Source organism: Mytilus galloprovincialis, chromosome 8, assembly GCF_965363235.1.
Source record: "Mytilus galloprovincialis chromosome 8, xbMytGall1.hap1.1, whole genome shotgun sequence".
Taxonomy (NCBI): domain Eukaryota; kingdom Metazoa; phylum Mollusca; class Bivalvia; order Mytilida; family Mytilidae; genus Mytilus; species Mytilus galloprovincialis.
Genome location: NC_134845.1, coordinates 15,613,632 through 15,635,838, shown reverse-complemented (window position 1 = coordinate 15,635,838; position 22,207 = coordinate 15,613,632). Strand labels below are relative to the sequence as shown.

At 32.5% G+C, this 22,207-nt stretch overlaps 1 protein-coding gene across 2 annotated transcripts in view; it reads left to right on the top strand.

Annotated features, from left to right (window-relative positions):
* LOC143085163 (uncharacterized) overlaps positions 1-20,946 on the top strand; it is a 52,937-nt gene extending 31,991 nt beyond the window's left edge. For both annotated transcript variants that reach the window (XM_076261367.1, XM_076261368.1), the window contains 12 exons: positions 2,910-3,054; positions 4,733-5,449; positions 9,110-9,274; positions 9,571-9,656; positions 10,000-10,100; positions 11,461-11,531; positions 12,651-12,758; positions 12,978-13,048; positions 13,564-13,684; positions 13,854-14,018; positions 14,684-14,768; positions 15,410-20,946. In XM_076261367.1, coding sequence (XP_076117482.1) covers positions 2,910-3,054; positions 4,733-5,449; positions 9,110-9,274; positions 9,571-9,656; positions 10,000-10,100; positions 11,461-11,531; positions 12,651-12,758; positions 12,978-13,048; positions 13,564-13,684; positions 13,854-14,018; positions 14,684-14,768; positions 15,410-19,338 — 5,764 coding nt within the window. In that variant the 3' untranslated portion in view covers positions 19,339-20,946. The remainder of the gene's footprint in view (positions 1-2,909; positions 3,055-4,732; positions 5,450-9,109; positions 9,275-9,570; positions 9,657-9,999; positions 10,101-11,460; positions 11,532-12,650; positions 12,759-12,977; positions 13,049-13,563; positions 13,685-13,853; positions 14,019-14,683; positions 14,769-15,409) is intronic.
* The last annotated feature ends 1,261 nt before the right edge of the window (positions 20,947-22,207 follow it).

The window sequence follows — 22,207 nt, the reverse complement described above, 5'->3', positions numbered from 1 at the left end:
AGTACAATATTACATTTTAAATTTTAACAGTCCTGTGCATGGCTTAGGAATTTGAGCCGTACAAACTGCTGTTAAAATTTGGTCTTATCGTTTAAAATTATTAGGGAGGCTAAAACATGATTATTAGAATGACATGGCGATTTTTACCAAACTGATTTTAGCCAAATTATGAATTTTACATCTGTGCCAACACGACACGTTAATATTAGATTCAAGATTCCAACTTACAAAGCACATAACTAGTTTTAATAACACAAAAGGTAAAACCTGGTGAGGGGATAATAAATACTAAGACATGGTGTACATCCACAAATCTTCTCGTGTGAATAGGGGGTGGATGAATTAACATCCAAATTACAATATAATTGATCGAAAGCCTGTATAACAAATTTCCCACGTTTCTAATAAATGGAAGGAACAAGTTGGTTTTATTTACTTATTTAAGTAGGTTTAATATTCATGCCATTGATCATTCGAACCCTGATCAGAATTTTCAATTATACCATGCTGCGTATGACTCACTATACAGTATACCTGTATATTTCTGATGTATTTTTACTTATTTGTGACACTCGACACCTGTTTTCAAAGGTGTTTTAATGTACTCTTGCTTATTTATTTAATATCAAGTATATAATTGCACCATTGTTATACATATCTGCCTTTCTGTTATATATGTGGGTGCATTTAAACTTGATTGCAAAAAAATAATTTGGTAAAAGGGTAGTTTTACTGTGTGTCAGTTGTATCGCAACCTGGTTCGCCTGTCCTTTATCTGTTTTACTTTTGTTTTTAATTGTGAACCAAAAAGGGTGTCTAAACCCCCTTCATAATCTATAGCTTTGAGTTTTATTAGCGTTTTCATTATGTTAGAATTGTACACAAGTTTCACAAGAAGCATCTCCCTCCTCTTTTCATTTGATCTGCAACGTGCCTCAATGCTTCCCCCTCCACTTTGCTAATAACTCGTAAGGGGGTAAATTGACTTCTAACTGAATGTATTTGTTGGGTATCTGCCTCATCGACATATAACACAAACACATTTAGAAGTTTTGTAAACGCAAGAGTAAACCAAATAACATAAAATAATAAAGATAGAAAAAAGGCTAAAATGTGTCTATTTAATTAATTTAACTATAAGCACAGGTTGTAGAGGATGCCGCCTAGTTTTATTGCTCAAATGTGTGCACTTCACATGCGCGAGTACACTACACATATGTGCGAGATGTGGTGGTTAGATTGAGTCATGTTCTCCCATCAATGTAGGGGGTAAACTATTTTAACAGTCAACCTCTAAAAGTCAACTTACAACTTAATTTTAACACTCTGATTTGAATTTTTCTTCTGGTTGATTTTACAAACATGTTTGTTATGGAAACACAGATTGCACAAATTAAATGTTGTGGACATCTAATATATTCTACTTCCACTTTGATCTTTTACATACATAGTACTTCATTTAAATTTGTTATATGATACAAAACTGTGAAGATTTGACAAATTTTAGTATCAAACCCACGCCTGATTAATACTATTGAAGCTCCTAAATCGTATTTTGTAACACGTTTAAGCCTTTTATGACAAATAATTCATATTAAAAAGAAGTTGACAAATTAATTTATAATATTGGGTGGGAGGGTTTTAATTACCAAAATGTCCCACTCTTAACATTTATACAATATGAGAACGATGACAAAAGTACATCGACGTTCAAATAAAATTTCAAGGACACTTTTGTGAGACATAACGAAATGAAAAACGAATGATTGTTACCGATTATACTCGGACAGATTGAGTTACGATTTAATTTTATGATTGGGATTCCTTCACCTTTAACTAAAGTTCTAAATTGAGTTAAGTGAGACTTTCTGTTTATATAACATAAAATTTTAAACTTTTTTGGGTAAGTGACCTATTGGGGGACGTTTCACCCAGTCATTATGGTAGATTATTTTAAAAAAACTAACATTTAATTTGGTTATTTGAAAGTATTAAAGTACAAAGTTTTGGTTCAGTATATGGAAACTTATACCCTCAAACTAATCAACCATGAGAATATAAAAATAAAATAGTTTTGTTTAATTATTTTGTCTATTTTGACAACGAAATCTATTTATATACTACTAGTCTAGTATAATGATGATTTTGAACATTTGAAGCTGTTAAAACATCATGGTAACATCTTTAAGAGGAACGTATGTTATAAAAACCTTATGTATATTTAAGAAAGCTTGTATAATATACACAAGTATTAAAAGTTCTTTGAACTAGAGATAAAGCTGTAACACTGCCTGGTTTTAACAGAATGTTTATTTTAACGTTTTGTTTACTTTTATTGATAAACAATAGCCAGTGTATACAAGGGCTGTTTTTGTTTTACGCTAATGGGAATTATGACATCAACGAAATGTTGTACTTTAATATTTCAACACTAATCTTAGAACATATGATCTTTAATTAGAAACTCTTCACCTCTTAACTTACAGAATACTTCTTCGTGCAAAACTGTTTCAACTTATGTTACTACAATGGTATTATCAATCATGCTTTAAACCGATACATTGTTCGCCGTATCATACACTGTATATATATGCTTCTTTCTTTGCGTTTTCTTGTTTTGGGTGGTATCAGCTCTCTGTTTTGGGGCCATAGGTTGTGGGTAAGGGATCCAGGCTATTTTCTGTTTTCTTGTTTTTGGTGATATCAGCTCTCTGTCTTTGGGTCATAGGTTGTGGGTAAGGGATCCAGGCTATTTAAGATGTAGGAATTGATAGCAATGTTGATGACGTTTATAACTTTTATTACTCAGTCCAAAATAAAACATCTCAACAGTCATTGTAATAACTATTAGTTTATAAAACCAGAAAATATTTGAAAAGTCAAAAAGTAAACCTTAATTTCTACTTCAGAAAACAAGAAGACGTAGATTCTCAGATTCTTGTTCAGCTGGACGTTTTCGATGAGCAGAAAGCGAATGATGAAGAGCAGCTTCCTGGTATCAAAGGCGTGGACCTTAACAGTCCGCTGGACGTTTTTCATGCCATATTTACACAGGTAAGATTCAAACAATTTACAATAGAGATTTTTTTTAATTTATTTCTTCTCAACAAATCTTTAGCAAACGAACATATACGTTATGTCATTATATTTCTTGTGATAAAAATATGTTTAGCTATTGTTAGAAATGTTTACAGTGTTCTGATAAAAAATTGCTTCCATACACAAATTTGGGTACAGATGTAGTCTATATAAATTATTATAAAAATATTTCCAAACGATTTTGATTAAAAAAACTTGCGTCATAAATGAAACAATTTGTTCAGTTTAGAAAATGATTAGCTTTCTTTTAGTTTGTGAATGAGGATCAAAAGTTCAAATGTCTACAGGCCCGTGTATAGTTTGAAAAAATAGTCTATTATTGGTCTGTTTTTCTTACATAATTTACTGAATGCAGGATAAACAAATCAGTAGACAGTCAGGTCTCGCTGAGTTGATAGTTAATAAGTGGCATAATTCGACCTATCAAATACAAACGGTTATGTTTCCACACTCATTCAAATGTTTTGAGACATTTTCATTTAACTGTTACATATGATATCCCATTAAGGAGAACAATCATTTATGACACTCGAATTATGACAAGTTATTTTATCAATCATTAATTGGATTTTTACCGGAGGTGATTTTTTCACAACTTTTTATTTTTAAAAGTCTAAATTAACTTCATTAGATGTCATTTTAAAGTTACATAAATACTGATGACATTTAGTTTAAAAATAAGATGTAGCATGATGGTATTGAAATTAAATTAATTTTAATATTTTAGAAATACAAAAATATTAGTTTTAATCAGTAATTTGATTATCAATTATATAGTCTTTTACATTAAAATCACTGTTTACAATTAATCGTAAAATATATGAATTTATAGATGTTTATCTCAGAAAAATGATATAATAATTATTGTATAAATAAACCTTAACATAATTAACCGTGTAACTACAATCTTAATCTGCCAATTAAACCAAGAGGAATAGGTTTCTATACCACTATCAATATTTATTTATCTTTTTTGTTAGTCTTTTGTTCATCCCAGATAGGTACAATGGGTACAATCAAATTTCTTTTATATAAGTTTGTTTACATTATAGGTATATGTATATATTTGGTAAACATAATTTATATAATAGTATCAATATAAACACTTCGTAAAGTCATTTTGTTAGCTATTCAGTGAAGAATCTAGGTCTAAGGAGAAGATTTGGACAAAGAAAAAAGAGGTGAAAAAGTCAATATTTGTCTGTCTGAGTCATCATAAGCATAGAGAAATGGTTTGTACTTTCCGAATACATGTAACTAAAGCATCATAAGCATGGAGAAATGGTTTGTACTTTCCGAATACATGTAACTAAAGCATCGTAAGCATGAAGAAATGGTTTGTACTTTCCGAATACATGTAACTAAAGCATCGTAAGCATGAAGAAATGGTTTGTACTTACCGAATACATTTAAGCAAACTAACAGAAATTCCACATTCACACATGCACCAAACATACAATTCCTTTCGTTTGTCTCAAACACCTGTAAATCATATGTTTTGCCAAAAAGTAGACAAGATACAACTGTTAACTTATATGTGCTGAGCAAAGAATGATTATTTTTAGCTCAATGTTGATTGATGAAACAATGTTGCAAACCATTCCATATCAGCCATATGTTTTTATCTTTACAGATCACGGATACAACTCAGGAGATTTTCCTAACGACGCTTCAGCACATGCTGAAAATAGACCCGAGTGATGAAAATAGTAAACTAATATGGCAGACAGTGGAAACACTTGTATCGAGAGCAACTCTTATAGAAAACAATGATGACTCTCAAAAACTACTGAAATCTTTTATGAGACAGAGGGAAAAATCAACAAGTGATGGCAAATGTACGTGTGCGTGTCATGATGGACGAACTCGTGTAATGTCTCCAAAACGGAATACAGACAATTCTCATCCGGGAACGATAGATTCATCGAATAAAGCCCCCGCGCCACCACCACCGCCTCCTCCGCCGCCTCCTGGTATGGGAGCACCCCCACCACCGCCGCCACCACCGGGCATGCCGCCTCCTCCACCGATGGCACCGGGAATGCCACCCCCACCTCCGGTTCCGGGCCTTGCCAGGCCATCTCCAGTACAAAAACTACCTCAACAAAACATTCCTAAATCTACAACAAAGTTACGAACACTACAATGGCAGAAAATATCAGCAACAAAAGTGCTATCAGGCAAACCAAACATTTGGAATACGGCAGGGAAATTATTTAATGGATATGTATCAAAATTTGACTTCGGAACAATAGATGAATTATTTAGTGTTAATTCAAATCCAGATTCTTCCACGGATAAAGCTGCTGGGACTAATTCAGCAGAGAAGAAAAGAAAAGAATCAACAGAGGTAGGATTTCTTTATTAAGCGACCTACGTATAAAGTCTTTAACATATTTCATAACCAATTAGAATTGATAAATGCCCGTAAATAATATAGAAATATCAGAATAATACATTATTTCAGTTTTAACTTAGGTTTGCTTTACTGAACATTTTCAGGTTTATTTACCAATAAGAAGTGACTATGAATCCATCTACTAGACGTATTTATAATTTGAGGTTGGACATTTTGTCTCTTTTCATACAGTTTCTATTGATCAAATGATATTTTAACACAATCAATCATCTTCTTTCAAACTTATCCTTCAAAGTGAAAGTTTTATTAGATTGAGCAAAGTAATTCTGATTTTTTTGGGGGGTGGGGGGTGGGGGGGGGGGTGCAGGGGGATACATTTATTTTGCAGGCAACTGCCTATTAATATTGAAATAATATGTTAAGCATCTCCAAAACATAACTTGCTTTCGTCATCGACCTGTCAAAAGAAATTGATAATTCTATACAACCTTAAAACTTCCTTATCAAGTTATACAATATTTATATGATTCAGAATTTATGTTTTTTAATCTTCTGGCTGCTTATTTAGTAAGCAATGATACAGCACATCTTTAGAAATTATATTTTCAATGTATTCATGTGTATATAATCTTCGCACTACTTAATATTCCTAAATGACAAAACACCCTTTAAAGTTTGAGTTCTCACATGTGATTTTATCTATTGGGGAATCAAATTGTAAATGAACGCATGATGTCATATGTATAGATTTATGACAAGAACTGCACCACATAATAACATGCCTCGCTGCATAATGCAGATAGTGTTGGGTGAAGAGGACTAGATAAACACCATGTGCTCAATGCGTGATGATATGTTTTAAGTCCTAAGGCAAATACATTGAAGATTTGTATCATTATTCAGATTTGTATTTTGTAATTCATGACTTAAGAAAATAGAATTTACAAAAAACATCCAAATGTACAAATATTAGATTGCAATAAATCTTTTCTTTAACAAATCCGCTTTAGCTTTAGCTCCATTGATACAGGAGATATTGGGGCATAGTGACGAATTAATGATTACGACCAACGAGGGCAATAGTATTTCAGTCAAACAATAATACAAATTAACACCGAATCAATTGTCTAGAGCTTAAAGTTCCTGTTCAAGGACTAAGCACCTATATGAAATAGTACGACCTAAATGATTTGGGGAAATTATCATTAAAAATAATTATATTCATTCGTAAGTTATTTAACAACTTTATTCCCTGACCTTTGAATGTAATGTTTCTGATGTTGTACAAATCATTTTAGACAAAATATAGAACCTATATATATATCACGAAATCTACACCTAAGTATTTTAATAATTTCTTATCCAAACTTAAAAGCGAAAGAGATTTCAGTAATCGCGATTTGATTGTTGTAGACCCCTTTAAAACGAAGCAAATATTTTATATATCATGAATATTCCAGTGCTTTATAACAGCTTGATTTGTTATAAATATATTATCAACAATTAATATTACAAAGCTATCAATATATTTCTGTACAACTGATCCGCGAAATCTCACTTTAATATCATATCCAGTAAGCCGTGGGAGATCCTCATAACACCAAGAACAATCGTACCCTGTTCACTGTCTTGTGGGTAATTGTACAGATTACAAAACCCTGTTACCACAATCTTTACTGTCAATCTGGTATTTTTCTTTAGGTTAAACCCTTCATTGACCACGATTTGCATTTATTTAAAGGGACACGTGCAAATTATCAGAAGGATAATATTGCTAAGCTTGTTCAATCTGACGTCACTTTGATCTTCGTATTCCAGGGGGTTATTTGCTGAATTTTTCCAAAAGTTCAATGTATACATGAACACCTGCTAAAGCAAAACACGTCACACTGCGAATAACATATGATCTTTTAATATTTACTGTTTAAGATGGCTTTTTATATTGAATAAGCGATACTAGTAAAGTAAAAATATTCATGCAGTAATTTAGCTAGTCAAACGTACCTGTTGTATATTTTGAACGTAGCAAAAAGAATATAAGATTGATATATAATCATGAATATTGCTTCAAATTTTGAAAAATGAAAACATTTCTTCGATATTTATTTGTTCAAGTTTTAATCAGCGTTAATTCAGGGTAACCTACAATCTACCGGTCTGTTAAAGCGACGACAGTTTTAGCAGTTATCAATGTGCCTTTCTTAATTCACTTTCACCATGAATTCTCATAGCCTCATAACATCGGAGAGGCCAACCAATTATAATTACACGAAATGTTCTACGTTCGAACCACTCCGTGTGGTAAAACATACACAAGGAAGAGCATGAACAATTTATAAATACTAAAGGACTATGCAGCTAGATCCTTAATGAAATTGTTGAAGTGTGGAAAAATTGTAAAACCAGCAGTTTAGAGTTTAGCAAAATGTATGCTGTTGATACAATAGAGAACATCAAATTGAAGTAAATATTGTTTCATATTTTGAAACAGCTATAAGAATTTATTGTGTCTATAGTTGTAATGTATGGAAACATTTTACATATGATCTTTACACCTGACAAACTACGGTTTAACCTGAACGAATTATTTTCATTTATGTGTACAATGCTTTATGAAAACAAAAATGACACTTTGAAAAATGAGTATAAACATTGTCAATTATGATTTTTAAAAAAGTTTTCTTCATTTTACCGTCACGCAAACATGTGAAAACATTATAGTATAAACATAATTTATATGTAATTTTCCGCGCTATTAGGTTTGGGTAGGTCAGTCTGAAAGGAGTGATAAAACAAACCAATTCATTCAAAACAAAGACTTATTTAGTCAAAAGTAGACGGTCAAACAATATATGTATAAAAGACATTAAATCAAAAATCATTTCAACCTTTTACAGTTTGTAACCTTTCTGCACAATTACATTTGAAAGGGTTATTTTGTATGTTAGAAATAATTAAATCATAATGCGTTTCAAAGAAGAATACAGATATGTATATTAATACCGAAAGTACATGAAACACATCTTGACAGGTTAATATTGATCACTCCCAATCTAAGTTTAACGGGAACTCACGATCACTCACGATCTGAGATTAACGATAACTTACGACCATTACGGATACGAGTTAAACGGGAATTGATGCGTTTAACTACAAAAACAAGTTCAACCCACCATTTTTTCTTAAATGTACTGTAAGTCAGGAAGATGGCAATTGCTACCTTATAGTTCGTTTCTGTGTGTGTTGCATTGTCGTTTGGTTTTTTGTTGCACATTAGTGTTTCTGTTGTTTCGTTGTTTTCCTCTTATATTTGATGTGTTTCCCTAAGGTTTAGTTTGAAACCCGGATTTGTTTTTTCTTTATGATTTATGACAGCGGTATACTACTGTTAAAATTGAGAATGGAAATGGGGAATGTGTCAAAGAGACAACAACCCGACCATAGAAAAAACAACAGCTTTATTTAGACCAATACAATACACAAGACAACCATGAACATATGAAATGTTAAAATATGGCAACTACAATTAGAATATTTGTATCGTTAATAAGAGCAAACAGTAGTATACCGAAATCTTATACTGTTTAATAATTGGAAAACCCTTTTAAATAAACAAACGAACATAGATTCAAACTTTTTGTTTTATTTCAGATAAACCTACTTGAGGGAAAGAGGAGTCTTCATATTAATATATTGTTGAGACAGTTTAAAATGCCAAGTGACGAAATCGTACAGTTAATACATGAAGGTGCTAGTGACAAAATAGGTGCAGAAAAACTCAGAAATCTTCTTAAAATTCTTCCGTATGAGGATGAAGTAAGTTTTTGTTATAATGATTTTGCTTATTTCAGATCTCAATTGCAATTATTTTATTACTTTATTGCAAACTAATTTATCCTATTGTAAAATAATTGAAAGACTTTCTGTACATAAACTGGAATACTGTAAAGATCATATTTCTGTTTCACATATTGTAATAAAATGCATTTAATTATACCTATCTGGCATAACATTAGAGAAAACACATTTAAGTAACATTGTTTAGACAAAATAAAGACCAATTATTGTTATTTACTTTACATGCTTCATAATATGATTTTACTTTTATAAAGGTTGAGAAGCTGAAAACATTTGATGGTGACAAAAGTAAACTTGGTGGTGCAGAGAAATTCCTAGTTAGTCTACTTACCATACCATAGTAAGTACAAAATATATATCTTCATAAATCATTGTTTAAATTATTTGAATTTTATGCAACAGTCATACAAATGGGAGGTTTAGCTAGCTATAAACACAGTTTTTACACAATTTTTTACAGAGAAAAATGCCTGTACCAAGTCAGAAATATGACAGTTGTTATCCGTTCGTTTGATGTCTTTTAACGTTTGATTTTGCCATTTACCATTTGATTAGGGACTTTCCGTTTTGATTTTTCTCGGAGTTCGGCATATTTGTGATTTGGTTTTTTATCAGACTCTAACTATGCAGTATCTTTTCAACATTTTATACATTAAAATAAATGAAGTTTCTTTCTGTTACAGTTATAAATCCAGAATAGAAGGTTTTGCCGTGAAAGAGGAATTCAATACAAACATGGACTGGATAAAACCTGCCATAGAGGCAGTGATTGCAGCAGCAAAAGGTACAACCTATTTATGTGCATTTAGTTTTGATATACTCGAGTATGTTTTTTGATTGTCTACACCATTTTAAACACCACTTTAGTAATTCATTAATTGAAGTAGTTTTTGTTTTAAGATGTCTACGAAGTGATGAGGTGATAGATAGGTCTATCCAAAAAGTAGATATGTGATGACTTTTGTGGGAACTTCTTGAACTTTGCTCAATGTAATTATCCTATGGATGAGAACATAGAGCATCAATTTTACTTTTTTCACTTCACTGACAACTGTGATGTATCTTCGGCGACTTAAAAACAAAACAACGGTTCAAACCACACAGGTAAAAAACAGGCATAAACAAATATTGATATATACATGAAATACACATTAATGTAGTTCCTTAAAAGTTAAACTAGTTTCTTGGATGACGTTGTATATATTTATGTAAAGTATTAGTCATTATGATAATTTTTTCTCTCAATATAAGTACATTCTAATAAATTTTTACTGGCTACTTAAAATTTTGCGCTATCAAATTTAGACTAACACATACGTTTATAAGGTGTAGATTCAGGGTGGGAGTATATTTATTAAGCAGTCTCAATAACTTAGATTTACTTACAAAGTTAACACTTCAACAGTATTAAAGCCATAAGGTAAATGTCAGATAAAGTTGAAGGTTTTGAGGCTGCTATTGAAAAACAATTTGTCACAAATAATTGGACAAGTTCAATTTTTCAAACCAATGAATCATATGATGATTTATCAGTTCATGATGTTTGATCCTGTTTGATTTAAAGATAGTATAAGTTAATACACGAAGAACCCATGGATACACTGGCGATGGCAATCACAATATGTGTTGCTGTTTATGTCAAATCATTTAAGTTTTATCTTATTATTTTCGTATGATAAAATTTAAAAGCGTAACGTTTATATATATTATTTTTTGCACTATTTGACTTTTCACCAACTGTCATACAAGTGAGAGGTTTAGCTAGCTTTAAAATCAGCTTATATCCACCATTTTCTACACAAGAAAATGTCTGTTCCAAATCAGGAGTATGACAGATGTTATTCATTCGTTTGATGTGTTTGACTTTTTGATTTTGCCATTCGATTAGGGACTTTCCTTTTTGAATTGTCCTCGGAGTTCAGTATTTTTGTGAATTTACTTTTTGGAAAGTAGCTTGCACAAGTTAGGCAAGGTTATTCAGGTCATGTTACTTATTAAACATTTTTCCCTTTGCAAAAGAGAGTAATATCATAATTAAGTCCTTACCAATACAAACGTATTTTAAGTAATGTATCCACTTATTAAATATTGACTTATTCACACATTTTCCAAACATTATTTATTATTTGGATTATAACTTTCAGAAATCAAAGAGAACAGTCATCTTCACGAACTGCTATATTTGGTACTGATTGCTGGAAACTACTTAAATAATGTAAGTTTATATAAAGACTTAAGATGAACCGATTTTATACTGTTTCTATATATTGGTTTTTATCGTATGATACCAATGGACAGAAAGGTTGCTTATTTAGATCAGAATTTTAAAAGTTTTGATTCACTGTAATTTAAGATTTGAAATTTATAAATGGCTTTGTAATTAAACTTGCTTTCTGTAATATTAAACATTTATAAAACGAAGGAGAATCAATTATATTATTACATCAAATTAACTAGGATATAGATACACTTACATTCTTATTTAATAACAAAATAAACCTTAAAACAACAACACATGTGAGTTATTGTTTCTTATATCAAAGATTTTAATATCAAATTGTTTAACTTTTAAGATTTACAATTTGTGAATTATATATACAAATATACAATATTTGTCTTACTCTTTAAAGCGGTGCCTAACCTTGGTTAAATGTTATGAACTAATCACTTTGTTCTTAGTTATGAAACTCTGCCAGTTTGAGCGAATTAATGCTATTGAAGTACATAATATGATTTAATACTTTGAAATATTTATACACTAAGTCGTGTAATGGTTGTTATTATACCCAATCATATCATACCTAAATATTTGCTGTAAGGCTTATGGGACCTAGCCTTCAGTCAAACTGGTACTTGATTAACATTACGTTCAATTGGTTACTGTAATGTTAATACAGAATGTTCACTATAATCCATTTATTTTGTTGATAATAATTTACAACTAAATGATAAAAATCGTTAAGTATATCATGAATAACACTTTTGTCTGATGTAATGATAAAATTGGTCAAGTGTTTATAGATCTACAAATAAAATCATCTAAATATAGCCCTGTGTCAGTGCTTTAAACGTTATTAGGTGTAATACAACAGAGCAAAAGCTAAATTAGAGACAACCAATCACAAAACGACAGTATTGAGACATAAAACATTAAAATCAAATGGTTTAATCGAAAAATGCACAATAAAACAAAGGTACATGTAAACTAGAAACGCGTTTCTTCAAAGAGCTCTCTGCTGCCATGTTCAGTCATCTGTCATCACGTTTCCCAAAGAATATTGAAATATCATCTTTTTTCAATTAATAACTATATACATATTTTTTTATGTTTCAGGGTAACTATGCTGGTGATGCTGCAGGATTCAAATTGTCTTCTCTCATAAAGTTAACCGAAACTAGAGCAAATAAACCTAGAATGAACCTTCTTCATTATGTCATTTTGGTAAGTATTATAGCTATTTAAATAAGTATAAACGAATATCTGTTTCAAATTGTTTTGAACCTAATATGCTTACTTTTCAATATTGCCCAGTTTCTTAACATACTTTTCTGATATATTAAGTATACTTAATTTCATAAGTAAAACATATATTTATGCTTTAGCTGCAACGAAAAGTCGTTTTTCTTTAATTTATTTCATGTTCTGTTTTATATTTTTCAGCAAGCGGATGAGAAAAATCCCGATTTGCTTAAGTTTCCTGATGAAATGAGATATTTAAAAGATGCCTCTCAGTAAGTGTACTGTACTTGACCTTTTCTGACCTTGGAATGTAATTAATGCTGATCACACGCCTATCATAATAAAAAAGAACTTGTTAATTTATTTCCAAGTTTGTATGTTCTCTGACCTTCCTATGAACCAAATAACAAATTTGTTCTGTTATAAAAAAGGATGTATTTTTAGTAAATAATCATTTCTTATGAATGTTTAATATAAGATTTGTATTTATTTTTATGTCATGCTTAAAAAGGCTATTAACAGATTTAAAATTGCATAGAGACAGTAAAAAAGGCATTGTTCTGAATAATTGATGATAGACATAGCAAAAGCATGTAGCCTTTAGGAAATTTACTCTTTTATTTCTCCTCATACCCTAAAAACATATAGTAAATTTTGTATTTTAATAATGTCTATGTGTCTAACTCACTTCTAGTTAGTCAATGAACTTCGACATTTATATTTTATGTTTCATCATTCATAATATATCTAGAAACATTTGATTGATAACAAATTGATTTTTTTTCAGGGCATCACTTGAAAATGTTACATCGGATATAAATGGTCTTCATGATAAAATCACTAAGCTATCAATGCAAGCTGAAACCATTGGGGCAGATTTCAAAAATCAGATGTCAGATTTCTTACAAGTAAGACACTTTTTTCCAATGATTTTTATATTCACATCACATAGTATATTATAAACGGTCATTGTTGTTATTTTTATAATTCCTTTTTTAACTATAAATGTTACCTGATGGTTGATGTTCTTCAGAATATATCATCATATTTTTAACTTTTGTTGTTTGTTCTTTGCAGTTTGCAAAAGATGATCTATCTGAACTCCAGGAAGATCTGAAAGACATAGAAAGTCTGAAGTTAGAACTGGCAGACTTTTTCTGTGAGGATTCGTCTTCCTTTAAATTAGAAGAATGTTTTTCTGTACTCAATACGTTCTGTACCAGATTCAAGAAAGCAATAACAGTAAGTTCACTATAGACAAGAAATTAAAGTTGATAAAACAAAAACTCAATAAAGATAACAGGCAAGTCGAGCGTTACATACGAGTAATCAGTGTTGCACAAATCAAAAAGAATGGGAGGCTTAATCATACACGTACTATAGAATATTAAAAACCGAATATTGTGCCATAATCGATTAAGGCAATCTATAATAAACCATCTTCAACCATGAAACTGAAATAAGATTAAGCAAAAACAAAAAAGGAATCTACATTCGAACTTTTCAACTTCTTGTGAGATTAATAATGTTTCCGATATAAAACATTTTTGAGGGTTGGTATTTATAAAGACATTTTCATGAACACCAGAAAAGCAATTAATCGACTTTTTCTGCGTTTGAATTCATTTGATATGCTGTTCTCATTATAAACTGTTCTATGACTATATGGATATGTTGACTACATTTTTGTGAAAGTCTAACTTTCTGTTGTCATCTGAAACAGTGCAATAACAGAAGATGCACACATAACATGCAATACCAAACCATTCAAAAAATAACTCAACATTATCTTCTTTATTTTAAAAGTATTAAAAGTATTAAAACTCATTTGAATTTAACAATACTACATAAAACTATTTCACAGAAATTGAATTTAAGTCCTGATTTATGTTCAATGATTTTTCTAGGAAAATGACCATAGGAAAAAAGTTGAAGAAAAGCAAAAGGAACGACAGAGACTACAAGAAATTGAGAGAAAGAAACAATTGCAAGGTATGTTTGACGATTAAATGTTAAGATAAACAAATGATTAAGTTACACCTGATGTATACCTTGATATGATAACAGATACTCGAACTAATTGAGTTTAAAAAAAGAAGATGTGATATGATTGCCAATGAAACAACTCTCCACAAGAGACCAAATGACACATAAATTAACAACTATAGGTCAACGTATAACCTTCAACAATGAGCAAAGCCCTTACCGAGTAGTCAGTACACTTTTGGAAAAGTACCCAGAATTAATGCATAAGATTCTGAAACATCAAATTGTACACTAGCATGCAAAAAAATCACTTAAAATACTAGATAATAATAATTATAACTTACGAAATAAAAATTATATAAAGTGCTTCCCTTCTGGTTATGCAGTCTAATAAAGACGTTTCATTGGTTAAACTGGAAGATATGCAATAATATTTTTTCTTAAAGTATGTGCAAGTACAAACAATGTCATAGAACAAATACCAAATTTTTTCACATATTTACATGATTAAGAGAGAATCCCATGCTACAAAACATTTTTTTATATTTGAATATTAAAAGGTGAAAGTATGTAACATTTTAATGTAGTAAGCCATTATTACAAGGTAAAAGAAAGTCCGGATTTGAACAGTTTTTATTTACTTTCAGATGAAATAGAAGTTCCTCCTGAACAAAAAATAGATCATGGATCTGAAAACATAGTTGATCTACTGCTAGCTGATGTAAGAAGCGGATTTGCGAGTAGAAGATCTGGAGAAAGCAGTTTCTCTGTTACCAGAGTCAAAAAAGTAAATTTGGATTCTAATGAAAACATTACAAGTGCTGACGCAAAATCTGGTTTTGTTCGTCAAGGTTATGGAAGACGAAGCACGAGACGCCGAAAACCCGATTCCGACGATAATGCTGATTCAGAAAGTACATGCAGTAGTTTGGAAGATGCTATGGAAACAGATAGAAAACGTGTTTTACAAGGTTCACATGACACGTTGCTTGATATTCTATCTCAATCCGACAGCAGGGCATCAGAACCACCATTTGAACGATATCCGAGTTTACGCATTAAACGTAAAGATAGGACAGCAAAACGAAGTGTTATTGACGTTTATGGTGATAGAGAAAGGGCACCTTCTCCTGCTGTTGATAGTAACTTGAATGATTCTATTCCTAGTCGTCCAGCTCGTTCTAAAACACCTTTATTAGAACGACCAAAATCCGCGGAATTTACTGTAGACTATCAAAGTTCGTCTATACGTAGAGTGAAAAGTATGAATGACAAGCGTGAAACGGAAAAACCAATTGTAGAACAAGACAGTTCTGTAGATGCAAATAATTCAAGTGAAAGTGATAATTTAATTGAAAGATTAAGAAGAAAGTTCCCAAGAAAACCAACTAATTCACCAGACACGACACCAACTACACCTATTCGTGATCATCAAGTAAGCGACAGTTCTCCATCTGACGAAACAAGACAAAGATGGAGAAGTGGCTTACCATCAGATTTACAAACAATAGACGAAAAGTCGAGGCTTCAGTCTCCGAGTAAAAAAATGTTTGACACACCAGCAAAGAATTCACGTGAAGAAATGGAACGTCGTGTTAGTCATACTTTAGATCCTAAAGAGCTACAAAAAACGTTAGAAAAAGTCGATAAAACTACAGTTGGGCAATCACATGATACCAACGCTAATGATCCGAGGGTATCGGTTTCTGTTCGGAAACAAATAAATCATCGATGGAAGAGTGATCTTGGTAAATCTGATATAGACAAAGTGCTTAAAACAATTGAAGATAGAGAGAAACAACAAAAACATCAACACCAAATGACTACTCAGGACGATTCTTGTATAGATATACCGAAATCAGATCCAAAGTTTGAAGAAACTCTTCATGTTAAACGAAAACAACGCAAACAACGATCACAATTAGATTACGGCGATGTACACGCAGCATTGCGTCAAATCCGCACTGAAGAGGAGCCCGGATCGTCTCATTCTCATACTACTGTAGTAACTGCACAGAGTTCATCGACTGAGAGGGAATATTCACCTCCTCCTCCAATACCACCACGGTCGCCATTTAAAGAAAATAGTGAGTCTGATTCATCATCACCAGCTCAAAAATCAAACATGAGCAAAGCTGCTATAAAATTAGCAGCAAAACGAAAATTTATTCACAAACGTTTTGGTGATAAGGATAGACCGGCTTCTTCCGGTGGAAATATTCGTTGTAAAAGTGATGTTCACAAGGAAGAGGTAGATCAGGCATTACGAGACTTGAAAAATGGCATGAGCAGATCAAAATCATATGACGAATCAGTTGCTAGGAAGGCCAGTAATCAAAATGGGACTGTTGTCAATGGTGATATATCACTTTCGCAACAGAAATCGTTTCGAGGTAGTGTCGGTCGTCTTGGATCAGACTGTCGTCGACATGGTGTATATATTGCAAGTAGTGATAGTGACAGCGAAATTCCACCTGACGGTGCGTCATCTCCGAAACGACCGTCTAGTACTAAAAGTGATAGTCCGAAAAGCGACAGTCGGTCATCAATTAAATCGACAAGTACTTCTACCGAAACATTACGCTGTGATACACCGTTTAGTGATAATGAATCGCCTGTACAGAATCGTAAAAACTCGACAAGCAAAAGTCAAGACTTACTTGATAAAGATGACATTCAAAAACCAATATCAAAAGACTTCAACCAACCTTTTGTTCCACCTCGAAACAATAGAAGAGCCGTTAGTCTGGTTGAAGGTTCAGAAATTCAATATGCAGTTACAAATCATGAATCTAAACCGAGTGATTTTGATCAATCACCAGCTTCTATGATGGAAAAATGGAAATGGAAAAGGAAAAACCGACGAAGTTTCTATGACAACGTTCAAGAAAACGAAGGGCCAACATCTCCAAGAAACAAAAACTTTAACGATCTTAATGAAACTAATATGTCAACAAGTCCGAGAACAGGGATTATTATTAATGATATAGGATCGAGATGTAGTTATGCTAGTAGTAGCGACAGTGCAAGAGATGAAGGATTTGAAACTATGTCGGGAACTGTTTCACAAAGGACATCAATGAGTAGTACATTAGAGTCTGAATTCACACCAACTTTGTCTCGCAAAATACTTAATAACATGAAGCCTGATCAGAATGAGAAGACCAACTTAATAGAAAGTTTAAGACCACCTTCACAAGAAATAGTAGTAGCACGTGGTCATAAACATACAGAACAAAAAATCCGAAAACAACGAACGGAATCATGGACTGAGCAGGTGGCGGCAACAACTACAGCAAATATAGACAAAGATTCCTCACTTGATTCATCAATGGAATATTCTGTTGCATCACCCGACAGTGGGCATGGAACTTTTAAAGAGGATGCATGGAGTGAAAATATGGACCTTGAGGCAACATTAAGAGTAGGGTCGCCAGCACCGTCTGTTGAAAGTCCTCGATCTGCTACAGGTAAAAAATCACAGGCGCCTCTTGCAACAGCCGAAAAGTCTTACAACTTATCAGTGAAGAAAAAATCAGTTCCAAGTTACATGCGTGGCACAACAAGTAGTACAAAGAGAGTAGATCGTAATAGTACAACACCTGTTGATACAAATAAAAGGAAAAGTACAACTCCGTCACGTTCATCGAATCTCAATCGAACAAAGACTGATTCAAATACTAGTATTACCTCTGCAGTATCAGAGACTAGCACCAAAGTCGGGAACAAAACACCCAATAAACGATCATCAACAGGTGTTGGGAGTACACCGACATCTCGATCAACCACACCACATCCACCAGCTCGATCAACTACACCACATCTTCCAGTGTCTCGATCAACCACACCTCATCCAGGTTCTCGACCAACAACACCGCGTGTGTCAAATTTAACAGCAAAGACAAAAGGGCCTATTGCCACTACTTCACATCCATCAGGCTTTAATCGAACTCAGTCTCTGCGGCTGCCGAAGAAAATAAGACCATCGATGGGAGATTCTTCTGAAACTACTAGTTCAGCAGGGTCTAGACCATCGTCAGCGTCATCTAAGTCATCATCAGGTCGAAGTGGATTCATGTCTGCAACGGCTTCATCAATAGCAAGATTGGATGGCACGACATCTCCAGCACCAACACCTCCTCCACGTACAACATCTGTAGCCTCGGGAAGAACTACGCCTACGTCAGTAAGAAAATCACCTGCATCCTCCACTAAATCGACTCCAGCCCCCTCTACTTTGACACGACATGGAAGCTTACGATTACCCGCTCGATCTGCCGCCAAACTAGTGTATGCTGATGCACCTGCAGATAGTGATAAAACTGACGGGAAAGTTAAATCATTTAGAAGTAAAATTGGCGGGAATAAGATCAAACCAGAATCCCCAACAAAATTAGCAACTGTAACAGAACAGGATTCTCAAGAACAAGAAACTGCACAGTCACAGGAGAAAGAAAAAACAGGCTCCTCTATCAAACGCATTGTTAACAAAACGAAAGATAAAATCCTGCCCAAAAGGTCTACAGATTCAGCGAAAAAGGACTTAACTGATAAAAAGAAGACTTTGAAAAAATGAAATCCTAACAAATAAAAATCGTCCTTATAAAAGCAGACAAAAGAATTCTTTTGTTTACAGCTCCTTGAACACATCTCAAATTCAACAGCTGTTCAAAGAACGAAGCACGCCGAGGAAGAATGAGATGAAGTATGTGAGAACTTTCGGAATCGGTAGTGTGACTATATGATGTGAGAACTTTTGGAATCGGTAGTGTGACTATATGATGTGAGAACTTTCGGAATCGGTAGTGTGCCTACATGATGTAACGACGGACAGCTTTCGTTTGAGAATGTTGTTACGCCTTGCTGTGATATGATTGACTTGTACAACCCGATCAGGTGCCAAATGATATTGACAGTTATTTCACATGATTGACTAATACAATTTGTATTAATTGTAACCCATTTAAATGTATAGTGCTCGAAAACATCGAATAACTTTGTTGAAATGTCTGGTTGTCATTGTCAGTAGTTTTCATGATATTTTCTAGTCTCATTTCAACTGTGACACAAATTATAAAGTTGTATTGAAGATTATTGTGTTGCATTATCACGCTATATGTACACAAAACATATCGTATAACCATCCATATATTTCATATTTCCATTTAAAAAAACGCATTTGTTTTGTTTTTTTAATATTTCGGATAATTGTTAATATCAGATAAAATCTGTAATAATGGATGTATTTATTAAAAGGTTTGAAATTAATGGGAATGAATATATCCTGGACTCTTAACATAGTGTGAAGAGGTTGGGAATGACCTAGGCTTAACATATAGTGAAAGTGATTAGGAATGTGCTTCCTACAGTACATTAGGTTAGGTAGACACTCCAGTAATCACTTCGCTAGACATTATTTTTTTGGACACAATCCTTGATGGATAAGTATTAGCTGCTAAGCTTTTAGTTGATAGATAAGCTATAGAGTAACTGTTGGTAACTTAACCGAATGTTTCAATTTGAATTACTAAGGTAGAATCTACGGTTTCGATTATTTTCGACAACGTAACATTTGAATTCCTAGGGTTTTTTCGAACAACTTCTTGCCTTCAGTGATTGGCTAGTATACCAATGTTGATATTGTTAGGACATTTTGAGCGGGTCTCAATATAAAATATTTTGTAGTAGATTTTAAGTGACAGCTTATCTGTTAAAATATCACCTTACTATGCAAACCAGTTTTTAATTGATATTTTTTCATACATTATATATTTTCTACATTTTTATTTCTTTAATGAAATCATGTCACCTTTTTCATTCTGTCAAGCTAGAAAAATATATATTTTGCACATTGAATATCATTTTCCAAGATAAATATAAACAGTCCATTCGTTAAGATATCATACTTCACATGTCAAATTCAGATGAATTTTGAAACACAATTTATAACTACTCAATGTGTCTACTAATTGTGGTTTTATGTTAGGAATATGCATTTTATAAAATATTCGTCCATTTTTTATAATACCCATAAGCACATATTTACATTTTAACAGATATTTGTAGATTTTGTACATTATTATGTATATCATTTGTATATTGCCTTAATTAATTATTTGTTATACTTGTTATGTGTTAACGTGTTTAATATATAAATACAAAATTAAACTATATTCATAAATTACCTACATTGTCTTGTACATTTATTTTGATTTAAAGTAGCTGCTGTTGAAACTTTGAATACAAAAAGAAAAGTAAGAAAGACTGTACACAACTAGAAAATAAAAACGATAAAAAAATATCAACAGTCTGCAAAACAATACGTAGAAAACTGAAGATTAAGCAACACGATTACGTCCAAATATCTGGGATGATCTCAGGTGCTCCGGAAATGTACGATTATGTCCAAATATCTGGGATGATCTCAGGTGCTCCGGAAATGTACGATTACGTCCAAATATCTGGGATGATCTCAGGTGCTCCGGAAATGTATGATTACGTCCAAATATCTGGGATGATCTCGGGTGCTCCGAAAATGTACGATTACGTCCAAATATCTGGGATGATCTCAGGTGCTCCGGAAATGTATGCAGATTCTCCTCCTCTACAACTATATTTATCTCATATCTTTAATATTTTGAACATTATATTGAATTATCGAATGCATAGTCGAAACGGAATTGCTTGCATTCATCAAGACGTCAGGTGGATCTATAAAGTGAAGATCTCTGGATTTTAGCTATAGGTGATGAGTTTTGTGTTCTGTGATGTATTTTGATGCGTTTTTTCTGTTCGCATTTCCTCTTTTTTAAAATGACCCCTGGGGTATAACCGGTCATCAGATGTAATAATTGGCCGAAGTAGATACTGAACAAAGATTCGATACTGTATCAACATACCTCCAGGTTTAGTTTTGTCTCAACCAAATTTTATGAAACTAGTACACGATGCTTATTACAACAAAACACTTATCAATTGAGTGACGTTACGTTTACCGTTCTAAAGTTGTGCCCTTTTACAAATTGAAAAAATGTTGAATTTTCCGCTTCCGTTCTCTAGCTTTAATTTCCTTCGAACCAAAAATTATGAAACTAAAACGAAATGTATATTGCCACAAAATTTAGATCAATTTTGAGTTTTGGGTGGCGTCACTTTTACTGTTCTTGAGTTATGACCCTTTTTTATTTTATAATACAAGCGGGGACATCATATGTGTCCCATGTACACATTCTCTATTTATAAATAACTTATATGTGTATTCCCAAGTATATATACGTTCCTTCTCTGCTGGAACACCATTAATCTATCTCGGACTTTTCACATGATACTTCTCCAATTAATGACTATTGATACTATATCAAAAGGATGGGTACTATTAAAACTGCTTCAACAATTCTCAAACAAATGGGATATAAACTTGAACTTTTAATGTCATTTTTCATATT